The sequence below is a fragment of the Phalacrocorax carbo genome, chromosome 7 (assembly GCF_963921805.1).
Source record: "Phalacrocorax carbo chromosome 7, bPhaCar2.1, whole genome shotgun sequence".
NCBI lineage: Eukaryota > Metazoa > Chordata > Aves > Suliformes > Phalacrocoracidae > Phalacrocorax > Phalacrocorax carbo.
Window position 1 is genome coordinate 38,703,868 of NC_087519.1, and position 12,724 is coordinate 38,716,591.

Below are 12,724 nucleotides of genomic sequence, written 5' to 3' on the forward strand. Positions count from 1 at the left end.
GCACACATATATAGTGCCTATCCACACCTGTGGAAGAGCACAATGTCAAGGCACCCATGCATGGTTATACCCCAAAGCACAGACAAGCAGCAACATTTCCCTCAGGAAAAGGTGGCTCTTCTGGTGGGGTGTGGGTGTAGCAGCAGTTGCGGAAAGAAAAAACATGCATGCTTCTTTCCTTTTTTAATATAGTTCTTCCTCAAAGCAGGACTAGCCCATTTTTATCTCACTGCCAGCACTATTAGAGCCAGCTATTTTGTTTTTTTTTTTTCACCCAGGTTGGGCAAGGGTGTGGAAAGGAGGAAACAACTTTTTTTTTTTAATGACAGGTTTTCATGGGAAGATGTTTGGCTGCCTGTGAGTGCTCAGCTTTGCTTTGCCCAGGTTTAACCAGGAGGGCTAAGCACTGCTCAGTGCAAACACTGTCTTCTTCCTCTGTTCACATCTTTCCCCTGGTGAAATCACTGCAGCTTGCAGGCAGCCAGCAGCTGTAATGCAAAGCTGACAAACCAGTCCAGGCTCCTCTCCCACCCACAACCAGCAGCAGCAGCTGCCTCCGAGGTGGGAAGACCCTTGCACAAGGGCTGGCCAACCTTATGTACAGCAGCTGGCGAGGATGATACCACCCAAATTGCCCATCACCAGGGCACAGACCAAGCAGCATTGATGGGGAGATGGCAAGACTGCAGGGTGGGATGGAGTGGCAGCAGAAAAGGGGTTTCAGCCAGGCTGGCAGCTTGCAGGGATTATTGCTGGGACTCCAAAGGTCATCAAAGCTGCTGTATCTTGGGCTGTCAGTCTAGTTCCTGGGAAATAAAAGGGACATTAAAAAGGTCCAAATACACAATATTTTATAAGCTTACCATGCCCCAGCTTGGAATCAATGGGGATTAGTCATCATCTAGTGGAGCTGCTGGAGACTGACTTGCACATGGCCCTAAGACTTCACAGCAATATCAGTGACGTTCAGTTGCTTAAAATTAACTCACCAAAAAGTTTTGCAGGCTAATGCCTATGGACATGCCCAGGTTTTTTTAGACTGTAGCCACTGGACATAAAGAGCTTTAGGTATTTCAGTCTTGACTGTGTGTTCAGGAATTTGTAAATACCCACAAGTCTTATTTCCAGGTGAGGTTTCAGGGGCAAGCTTTTGGCTGGCGGGAAACTTCTAGCAGCCACTTGCAGTAAGGCATTTCCAGACCAGAAGGGGCTCAGCCACAGACTTTCTGCTGGCCCTCGTTGGTGGTTCTTTGCTTGTAAAACGTGTTTTCCATGCTCCTACTCTGTGCGCAAGGCAGCAGGTGCCTTGCTGGGCTACCATGACCCCTGCTAGCTACTCTCCTCACACCTCCGTGGTTTCACTGCCATCAGCTCTGCATGCTCTGCGGCTACATCCCTGATTGCAAAGTGCAAGGATTCATATGCTCCTTAACGAGGGCATCCATTTCACCTGTACCTTTTCCTGAAACGTTACTGACTCCATGTTGCTGACAGCATATCTGTGGCACAGACTGGCCTCCTCCAGCCCCATCCTCAACCTCTAGCAGCAGCCTTTTGCAAGGGGCAACCAAACTTGGCTTGGGCCCACTTGAATGTCAAAACAAAACCAAATCTCCTTTCTAGTAAGGATCCCCTGGCATTGAGTAATACCATGCAGGACTTCACTTCAGAGCAGCTGCCGCACCCAAGTGTGGGCACACACACACGCACACGCGCGCGCACACACACACAGAGCCACTTCAGTTGTTCTTTGAAATGCTTCTTAATTCTATTATATTTCCCTTATGAGTTGTTTTCTTTTTTTTCCTCATTGAATGTTATAAATCAACCCTGCTAATCCCACTCTGCATGTATTATTAGTATTAGGCGGGGCACAGCAGAGTTAACAAAGAACTAAGACACAGGTCAAGCACCTCCATCTCCAAACTGCTCCCATTGCCGGTGATAGACCCAAACCGGGGCATCTATAAAACCTGGCCAACATGTAAATAGGTTATGGTTCCCTTCGGTGGCCAAGCCTTGCCTAGAGGCACTCAGAGCTGGCCTCTGAGCTAGGAACCTTGCTCTGGAATGCACATCAGCTTTATTCTCAGTGGCGTGACTTCAGGCACTGCCGCCTTGATGAGCTGCTTCATGTAGGGGCTTTGGGAAGCAGCAGTTACCAGGCTGGCAGGGTAAGGGGAATAACCAGCATGAGCCAATGTAGCAGGAAGCAAAATGTTAGTGCACCAGGTTGTCCCTGGGGTGTATTTGACCAAGGAGGAATGTATACACTTGGTGTTCGTTGTTAGCTTTCTCTTTCCAGGGATGTGGGTGCCCTGTAGGCAGTCTGAATGTGACCCTGACAGCTCTGGCAGATGTCAGGCCCCCTACATCAAATCTAAGAGTTCAAATTCATTTCTCAGAGGCCAAGCCACCTTGGTGGTAACTCATCCCACTCAGATACAAAAGAGACCCAAAAGCCTACACTGCTCTGTAACTTGCTCCTGTGAGGCTACAGTGTGTTAATAAGCTTCGAAACCACCTCTGCTGTTGCAGCAGAAATACAAATCCACTTCTGAGTTACGTTTTTGCCAAAGCAGAGAGCTAGAAAAACGAACAAACAAACAGAAAAAGTACTTTTGAGTGATAGCATTCCCGTTTCCTGGCTTCACCCTGGCACAGACCACAGGCAGGTCTCGGTGGCAGAGCAGTGCAGCAAGCGGCATCGTCCAGGCAGCCCGGAGCCTTTCCCCTTCTTGGCGCTTTGGGGTTTGTGTTTGCAACTAAGCCCAAAATGTCGCATCCTTCTGAGGCGGCTCCACCATTCCCCACCAAAGCTGTTGCTTCAGCAGGAGCCAGCCAGTGCCCTGCTTCACTCTCCAGCCTGCTGCACACCCCAACATTGCACAGGGGCTGCGACACCCTCCTCCTGCTCTCCAGATTGCCTGAAGTGTGCCTGGTACTTAAGTTATCAGGTGGCTGGATACAGAACAAAGGAGATGGACAGGCAGGTAAATGCACACAGAACACAGACACGTTTTCTTACTCCTGTCCACACCAGTGTCTCTAACGCTCTTCCAATGTGGGAGATGTGTGTGTGTGCTCTAGGGACTGGGGCAGGAAACCCCAAAGGGAGAGGCACATTCATGAGACAAACTGCATATCCCCCACACCTCCAGCCTCCCCTTCTAGTATTTGGTGAAAGAAAAAGACAGGCGCAGAGGTTGTGTTTAGTTTATTTCCCTTGGACTTAGACACAGCTCTGGCTAACCATCACAGCAGCAAACAAACAACAACCGGTGCCAGCCCCACCATCTCCATGAAGGAGGACCAGCTGGTGGGATCCCTGCAGCCCCAGGAAGGCAGGGGCTGCACGGAGCTTCTTGGAGAGGGCAGCTCTGCAGAATGCGCTCGGGCTGTGGTTGTTGTGGGGTGGCAGCACAAATTCACACTGAAGGTGCAGCATGTAGGCATCAAGCCTTGGATGCAGTAGTGTGGTGCAGGTTGGGGGACAACACAGCCTGTGTTTTGGCTCTCTGGCTGTTCTCCCCTTTGTCCCTCCAGCTTTTCCTCTGGTTATTTTTTAAAAAAGAAGGGTTAAGCATTTACAGGGGAGGTATTTAAGCAAGGAAGGGTCTCTGCAGGGTAAACTGTGGGCAGTTCCTTGGGGAGCCAATACAATGAGTCTTTTAAACAGTCTATGAGGAAGGGGGATAACCTCAAAGAAACAAGCCACACTGGTGGCTCAGAAACACTCAGAGCTTTCCCCTCTCCAGATTCAACATTGGAGGATGTGCAGCAAATGACCCATCATCTCCTAGGTGGTAATAGTGCCCCCTTCACAGTCTGGGCATTTTTCTAGATGAACTGAGTGCCCCTTTATCTTGTCCAGGACCAGCTTTTGAGGAGGTCTCTGCAGAAGACCCATCCTTGTCTCTGGCCTTTGCAGCCAGTGACTGAATGAGAAGGGTGCTGCTGAGCGTGTAAGAGTTGGATAGGCACAAGGTGCATAAACAAAGAGAAAAGACAATTCCCTACTGCAGATCTTAAGGCCTGGGAATGCCAAAGCTGGCAGAAGGGAGCAGAAAAGGACTGAGAAAGTGCCAATGCAGCAGGGAGCTGAGCAAAGCTGCTCAGGAATGCAGACTCCAGCCAAGAGCCCTGCAATGCTTTCTGGAGAGACAGTAGCCTTGCAGTAAATTAAACAGTAAAGATTGCTGCAACCTGCCTTTTAGGAACTGCTTTCTAGCAGCAGCAGCAGCTGTTGGATCAAAATAAAAGCTGTTCCTATGTCTGGGATGTGGGCAATTCTGTGAATTCAGTGCTCATTCCGATTGAGGTAGAGGCTGCTCTGGCCTCATGCACAGGAGTTAATTTAATGGTGGTAGAGGGATGATTTATTAACTTAACAATAGTTGCTGGCATAGTAAATCTCTTGTGATAAGCAACATGTGCTTTCAATGCAACACCCTCAGACTGGGTCAGACATACTCCTGAGCAAATAGATGCTACCACACCGTGAACATCCACTGCTTCTGCACTGTCAGGATGGGAGGATGCAGCCAGGACATCTGAAGTACAAATCATCCAACAAAATGGCACTGTAACATCCCTGAGCCTTTCTGCTGCTTTCCAACACACACCTGGAAATGAGGACTTTTAACCTTGGGTTTTACAGGCAGCAGCACTGGGTTGGAAGCTCAAAGGATGTGGTATGAAGCAGTTACTTTCATGCATCCCAAGCCATTAGTAAGAGCAGGGACTGAACATGAGTGATAGACCCTATTTCACCACAGTCAGCTGCAAAGCAAACCCCTTCTCACTCGGGCACAGCTCAAGCCCCTGCCCAGCAGATGATTTCTGGAAGCTCTACTTGGAATTAATACCCAACACCAGCTTTGCATGGCTACAGAGAGATATGCATTTTGCTAGGACCTGGGTTTTCCTTTGGTTTTTTTTTTCCCTAAAAAGCATATTTCAAATGGTGAAGGGCTCTGAGATGGAAATAACTGACTTGGTGCTCCCGTTTCCCCCAGGGCAGCACCGCCCGGGTCTTCAGCCAGCACGTAGCAGGAAGACTGGTCCATTATCACACCTGAGGCATTTCTCTAGCAGAGGCTAAAGAGAAGCAGCTATTTCTGGCTGAGAAAGAAAAAAAAGAGGTTCTCCAAGGGGGTACAGTGGGCCTGAACAAGTCCTGAGAAGTGCTAGGGAAGGACAGGGAATCCCAGAGGCAGAGTCAGTCCCAGCAGGAGATGCTGGCGCAGAGATGAGGGGTCCCAGCAAGAACTGTGCTAAACACAGAAGAGGTACTCCTGAAACTCCACAATCATATTAACCTGTTAATTTATACAGTGGCTCTGTACAAAAATAGAAGGGTTCTAATAAGATTAACAATATTAAATAAATATTTAATAGAAAAAGTCTTTGGCCTAGTTCATAGCTCATCCTTCGGGTTGATATTCATTTCACTGGGTCCTAGATGCTCCTGGTCCAACATTGCGATCACTTCATCTGCCTGGATTCGCTCCTGCAAGAGGGGAAGGGAAGAAACTGTAACAGCAGAGCTTCAGTACCTGCTCTCAGCTTATTCAGTGCAGCTCAGGCTGCTGGGAGGACCCACAGCAAGCAGTTCAGCCTAGGACAAGCAGTGTATTTGAGAGGGCAGGGGACAGCCTGAGATTTGTGATGGGGAATCTCTGGGCAAAATTAATCAAATAAATTTGAACTTCAATACCTAATTCCTTCCTCCCTCCATGGTCTGCAGTCCTTGGGGCAGAGCTCGTGTATTGCTGTTCCCTTATCACACCTCACTAGCAGCCTCTGCCACAGTGTACCTTCCTCCTGCCCCTCTGCTGGACATGGATTTCCAGCTCCATGGGCAGGGCTGATCTCCTTCCACACAGGCACCAAGCATGGAGGAATTTCAGCTAGCACCAAAAAGCAGAGAGACAGTAAAGTGCATGTCTGAAAATAAGCTTCTCCCTAAACGTCACAGTCCACCTGCTTCACAAGGCAAAGGCACAAGGGTTTTGCTCTCTCCCTGCATTTAGTTTTGCTTGGTCTTTTATCTTTTGTTCTTATAGACCAGAATTGTTATCAAAGGGAGTCAGGGCTGGTCCAGCAGGCTTTTAAAACAGAATTTGGAGATTGCCTGTTGAAAGGCACCACAGCCCAGATCTCCCAAGGCCTCTGGGTGCCCAGACCAACGGTCTTCAGGCTGCCAAACCACCTTTGAGGACCTGACAACAGCCACACAGCACTCTGTCTCTGAACTGTGGACGGCTGTGGAGGACTTCCCCGTTCATCAGGTTATTGCCACTAGGTGTCAGAAATGGCCAGTCCAGCCCTGCGCAGAGCCCTCCTGCACCCTGCTCAGCACCCCAGCCCAGTCCTGCACCCCAGCCTGGCCCTGCACCCCACGGGCCCAGGGTGATAGATGCCCAGGAGCATGACCGGCAGGAAAAACCATTAGGTCCCAAGGCCACCAGCTCATGTCTCTGTGGTGCAGGAGATGGGAACACTGCTGCAGGTGTGCAATGGGGGGTGGAACTAGATGTACTGGGACTAGAGGCTGAAAAAGGTCCAAGTTCCTCTGGGATGCTGAGTAGCCCCCAGCTCCACTCACATCATGATGGAGGGACTCACCAGCTCCCTGTAAAGTGGGTCCAAGGTGAACCAGAGAGCCACGGCGCACCGCTGGCCTTTGGTAACTGCCTTCACCCCATGGGGGTTCTCACCGCCTGAGGAGAAGCTGATCATTCGCCCGCACTTGGGCTTGATGGAGGCCTGAGGGAAAACAAGCGACACCAGGGTGACAAGGAGCAGCATGGCTGCATGTACTGGCCATGTCTGGGCTTGCCACGGTCCATGGCCTGGGTTCTTACTGCCATCTCTCTGCATTGCGCCAGGACCCCAGTTGCTCTGGAAGACATGCAGAGCTCTAGGCACAGCTGTAAAGCTGTGTGGGGTAAACTGGGAGGTGTGAGGCTTGGTCCAGCTGTGCAGACATCATGCAGAAGGAAATGGTGGCATGGAGGCCTTGCAAACCCTGCAGGTGACCACTTATGGCAAAACAGGGCCATGGCATAACTCCAGGGATGTTCAGGCTAAACCTGGCATGGACTGTGAAACACCTCTTTCTCCTCTCTGCTGAGTCCACAACAGGAATCCTGCAGGACCGCAGGGGCAGAAGTGCCAGCCAAATCAACCTGCTGGCACTGATCTTAGGTAGATGCAACCTACCCTCCAGCAACTACTGAGCTTCAGAGCCCCAGCATGGTGCCCAGATGCTCTGTCCAACCACAGAGGGGGTGCCCAGCCTCCCAAATGGCCCCGTGCAGAGGTAGGGACTTGTGCCTGAGCCCCATCTCTCTCAGGAACTGATGCCCACCATCGTGACCTGCCCTGGGCCAGGCACTGCATATATACAGAGGCATCGCTTCATGTTTGGCCACGAGATGGGGTGGGAGGGACGACTCTTAGCCATCCCGCTGATCTGCAGGTTTCCTGCTCAGTGCGGCCTCAGGACAGGGCACAGAAGGTCCGTGCACCTCTGCCAGCAGGATTTTGTATCGGCTCTTTGCAAGGTAGGAGCCACAGGCTTCTTGGGAAAGCTCAGAGCCCCAGCACAGGCTGCTGAGGAACGGTGTTTGGTTCACAGCACCAACTTACCGTTACAGTTTTGGCATCCATCTCAGTGAAAATGAACTCGCCACCTTCAAAATCTGCATTCATGTACAGGAGGGCACTGGGGGAGGAAGCAGAAGATCCTCTGAGGGGAGCAGCAGGGAGGGCTCAGGGCTGACCCCCACCTCCAGAGCAGAGCCTGCATTGTTTCACCAAGATTTGGTTGGGGTGCTGCCAGGCAGTGGAGATTCTCCTGTGGGGCTGATCGGGGCCACCCAAACTGCCCTCATTTTGGAGCCATTGCTGAGAAACAGCAATTCTCTTCCTGCCTAGTAAACAATTCTCAAAATGTCCCCTAGGTCCCACCAGCTCTCACCCTCCCATTCTGCACCAAAACCACCTGACAGAGACACAGCCCTGTGGGCCACAGCTGGGATCTCTCAACCCTAAAATATCACATTCTGGCTTAAAGCTTAGCCACAATGCTTGCTGTGACCAGAAACTACATGCTGAATCTCACTTCTGCCATGGCTGGGATGCACCAGCTTTAGGTCTGTGGAGCAGGATGCCCTGCCTCGGAGAGGGTCCCCGGGAGCCCTTGGGGGCAGTCCCCCTTTTGTCCTACCTGTAATCCCGAAAGGTGTAGGCAGGAGGCTCCTTCCAGCACTCGTTGGCCTCAGGGTCCAAGAGGCAGTTGTCAGCATGGATGGGGTGGCTTAGGTCATTCCTCCTCTCCTGCTGGCCTAGGCAAGAGCATGTGGAGGAAGGGGGGAGAAGAAGGGGTGGATGAGATGGAAATGCCATGCTCTGTGGGGTCCATCATGGTAGGGAGCTTGCCCCAACCCCACTCTGGTGGTGTTCACAGGTGAGAGAAGGAAAGAAAAGGCTGGGGAGAAAAGGGAACATCTGAGGACTCAGATTTGCATAGCTCTGCTTGTTCCTCACTGCAGGGAAGTGAGATGGAGAGCTGGGGTGGGGCATAGAAAGAAGAGACAGTGAGAAGAGGCAAGAGAAGAGGGAGGAGAAAAAAGAAAGAGTTGGAGACATGAAAAACAAGAGACACCCCAGAAATTAGCTTCTTTGGGACAGCAGTGCCCACCCTTTGCTGCTGTGGGGACGGTGACTTTGCCCAGCCCTTGACCACCAATTTAAGCATCAGGCAAAACAGAGCTACTCTCAGGCATGCATCCCCACCTATAAAGCCCCCATGGGGGGCTGAACCTCTCCTGTCCTCCCAGCCCTGCCCTGCCACCGGCTCCCCCAAACCCTCACCAGAGAGGGCGGTGCGGCACACCAGGTGGGTGTAGGAGAAGTAGAGTGTGGAGTTCAGCATGAAGTAGGACTCAACGATCCTGCGAGCCTTCTCACTGATGTCGTAGAAGAGCCGGGCACTCTTCAGCGGGACACGGCCCTCGTAGCCATACTGGGCAAAGAGAAGGGTCGAGAGAGGGTCAGTGCTGTGTACTGGCTGGGAAGGAGAACATGGGAGAGAAGAAGGCAGCTGTACCTTGAGGGCTTTGAGGACGGTGGCTCCTTCAAATCTCTCGTTTGGGGTGTGGGGGGAGGTTTTGCCCCTGTAACCATCTCCAGCCAACATGATCCCCTGAAAGACATGAACACGGGTGAGTAGGGAACTGGCTTCCCAGGAGAGGGGGAGCTGAAATGGAAGCATCTGGGACCCTTTTCCCCAAATACCCCAGGGCTGCATCTACCGGCACAGATGGGTTGGGTGGGGAGGTGTTGCAGCTCTCCATGAGCATGGTCCATTCTGATATGGTGGAAAATAGCCACCCACCTCCCGACTGGCGATATTCAGGCACACTCAGTCCCTTCCCAGGCTCAGTTGACGGTGAATGACGGCTCAGCCAGGCTTGTGGATGAGCATCCTTTGGGGATGCATATAACATGGGGCAAAGGGCTATTTCTGCACAGGCTCTGTCTTGCAGCATGTTTCTAAGAATGGCCCAAGATGGAGCAGCAGCTCCTGTGCTGCAGTTTTGGCTGTATTATGGGGATAAGCATCTGACTGCTCTCCACAGGCACCCTGGCATCAGTTGCAATACTCAAGAGAGAGGCAAGAACCCAGAGCCTCTCCAGGGGTTGATCACACACTCAGGTCTCATAAGCAGGATGCTAGGGAGCCCATCAGGCACTCAGACCAGGTGGCAGTCACTTCCCCACCAGGGGCATTGTCTACTCACACTGGCCACCCTGTGAAGCTCTCGGCACTGCTCCTCTGAGATGACGTTATCCAGTAGTACTCGCTGGGTGCCATTTAGCTGCTGCGAGTTGTAGACAAACTTCACATCACTGTAGAGAAGCGGACCCCCTAATGGAAAGAGAGACACAAAACGACTCTGCTGACCATGCCCTGGCCTCATTAATGTCTTGTACCATGGCTGAGGGCCAGATGAAATCACTCGGGTGCCCTGCCAGGGCAAGAACTTCACAGAGAGCAGAGTTTGGCCTCACATAAGCAACAAAAGAAAGAGAAGCAATGGTAAACACCTGGAGATTAAATAAATTTGCTGCAAGTGCATCAGCATTTTCCACCTTCTCATTAGCTGCTTTGCAAATGCAGGGACCACAGCCTGAAAATGCGAAAACCTAATGGGACATGATGAGATACATGGACACCACCTAACGTGGCTCTCCTGCCCAGCAGCCAACATCAATGGAGGCCATAAGTTTCCACTTCATTTGTGCTGTGTGGATCTTGCCAGCTTGGCATGCACAGCCATTCTCTGCAGTCATCACCAGTGGGGTTGTTTTTTTGTCTTTTACACACATAGAAAACCTAATGCAGTGCTAGGCTTGCAGCAAGCATCACTTGTTCTCCACCGAGCAGAAGGGCTTTGAGTAGGCCAGCTGGAGGACCCTGAGGACAATCCTCCTCTTCAGAGGCAAAGAACTGATATGGCAACCCCTGCCGTCCCTCACTCCCCACCTCTGAGCTGCTTCCCTCTGCCCTCCAGAAGCCAATGGCTTGGCTGTGTTTTGGAGGTCCCAGGTAGCATTCCTGGGATTAGATTACAACTGTGGCTGGGCTTGCACACTGCTGGGCTTCCGCCTGGTATGGGACGACTGAGCCTTGCCCCATGCTGAGTGAAGGGGACAGGAGAAAGAGAGTTTAGCACTTTACAAGAAGTTTGCATCCATCCCCATCGAATTTGCCTAATCAGAAAAATATGGCGAGGCCACTAAATCACAATCTTCTGCAGCCTCTTCCCCTCATCTCCTCAAAGAAAGAAAGAAATGACAACAACAAAAACCTAAGCCAGATGTTTCTCCAGGAAGAAGGTGAAATGCATCTAAATTATGGGAAAAATTGTCTGCTGTCACAGAGCCACAATAAAACAGAGGAAACATAGCTTTAGAGCTTCTTTCACCATGTGGCACAAGCAAACCTCTGTTACACTACATTGATAATTATTGCTTTTCCTGTCTGTTGAGGCACACTGTGTTTTTGGGAGGTCTCCTTGGCCTATGGAGGACACATAACCCTGAGGGCTGAGCCCCACCACTAGCCCACGACTTTATTTCTGAAGAGTTAGGTTTCGTGGAAATGGAAAAGATGGGATGTTTCTCATGTTCACTTTGCTGTTCTTGTTGCTTGATAATAGCATTTATTATACATGCAGCTGGATCAGAACCAGGACTCTGAAATCCAAACTCCTGGCACACTCCAATTCAGGGCTGAGTTTTCCAGCTTGGATGCTGCTCTTCCCCAGCCATAGGCACATAAGGGATGAACCTGGAAGGCATCACTCACTACTTCCCCAGCTTCTTCTGTTCCTCTTGGGGAACTATTTGGGGCTGCCCTGTGCCATGAACACTGAACCCTTGTCCCACACCGGCGGTGCACTCCTGGCTGTCTTCCTTGCCCCACTTCCTCTAAGTATCAGCAGAGAGAAACTTGTTTCCTGTGTGTATGCTCTGTGAAAAACACCCCAAAGAAATTGGGGAATTCTTTGGACTTTGGGGAGTGAAGGAATTGGTGGAAAGAAGGAAGAGGGGAAGGAGAGAAGTACAGAGGAGTATAAAATTAAAATGGACTTTTCTTTTTCTCTTTTGGCCTTTTCTCTTCTTTTTCCAAGCAAAAAGAGAGAAAGGAAAAGAGACAACAAAGAGAGGAAACAGCTGGATGGACAAAAAAACCATTTTCTTTTTGACTATTTTCAGTTTTCTTTGTAAACTTGAAAACATTCTGCAACTAAACCAGAATAAAAGCATAGAGAAAAGAAAAAACAGAAAGGTGTGCTCTGAAATTATTTGGTTATACAATGCAAACAGGCCAATAAATATAAAGCCACCAGCTCTTGGCGAAAGTCCGTTCTTCAGGATGTTCCTGTGGTATTCATCTATTTTTTTGTATGGCTAGAGAAGGGATAACAATACTCTGAACAAGACACTGAGCAGCTGGAGGCAACTTGGGCCATGGAAAGCTGTGAAATTCCCCATGACCAACCATTGCATTACAGGGAGGTTTAATTGTCTGCTGCTGAGGAGCTGGCCCACTAGAGACACTGGACACTAGCTGGCTTGAGATTCCGTTGTTTTGCAGTGAGGAGCACACTTTGGGTTTTGGCCACAATATAGTTTTTCAAAAGTGTTATGGGGAAAATCTTATCTTTAGTAGAAGATGTTATGATATTTTTCTGTGGTTGCTGAAAATGTGTTGAAATGTCTGCTAACAGGCCTTAAAACCAAGCGATTTGATATAAGCCAAGCCGTGCACTCACAAGCTAGTCTGCAAACGGAAGTAGTTGCTAAAACGGTGTGATCCAGTGCACTTAGCAAAGCATCAGGATCGGAGTTCCCAAAACTTATTGTCGCCAGCATCCATCCTTCTGCAGCCTGGACAACAAAGAACATTTCATTCTTAAAAGCTCCTAGGGGAAAGACTGCTGTTTGTTGGTGCCACCTTCCCCACGGTAAGTAGGACCCAGCCTCCCAGCTCTGCATTTCAAGGCTCTGCACTGAGCAGCTCAGCAGGTGGGAAAAGCAGGTCCAAGAGCAGAGCAGCACTGGTGGGATCCACAGACATAGAAATGCTGTGGCAGCAAAGACTTCTCCGGCTCTTAAGCAAAACTTCAGCCCCTCAATGTTGGAT

At 50.4% G+C, this 12,724-nt stretch overlaps 1 protein-coding gene across 2 annotated transcripts in view; it reads right to left on the bottom strand.

The window, feature by feature from the left end:
- Window positions 1-3,200: 3,200 nt before the first annotated feature.
- The window catches only part of P3H2 (prolyl 3-hydroxylase 2), a 77,161-nt gene continuing 67,637 nt past the window's right edge, over window positions 3,201-12,724 (bottom strand). Inside the window, exons 9-15 of one of the 2 annotated variants that reach the window (XM_064457585.1) lie at window positions 9,813-9,940; window positions 9,119-9,214; window positions 8,884-9,034; window positions 8,237-8,354; window positions 7,657-7,732; window positions 6,631-6,771; window positions 3,201-5,512 (exon numbers count right to left, since the gene is read on the bottom strand). In XM_064457585.1, coding sequence (XP_064313655.1) covers window positions 5,420-5,512; window positions 6,631-6,771; window positions 7,657-7,732; window positions 8,237-8,354; window positions 8,884-9,034; window positions 9,119-9,214; window positions 9,813-9,940 — 803 coding nt within the window. In that variant the 3' untranslated portion in view covers window positions 3,201-5,419. Of the gene's footprint in view, window positions 5,513-6,630; window positions 6,772-7,656; window positions 7,733-8,236; window positions 8,355-8,383; window positions 8,579-8,883; window positions 9,035-9,118; window positions 9,215-9,812; window positions 9,941-12,724 lie in introns of those variants that run through there. The other variant, XM_064457586.1, reaches the window with a different exon arrangement.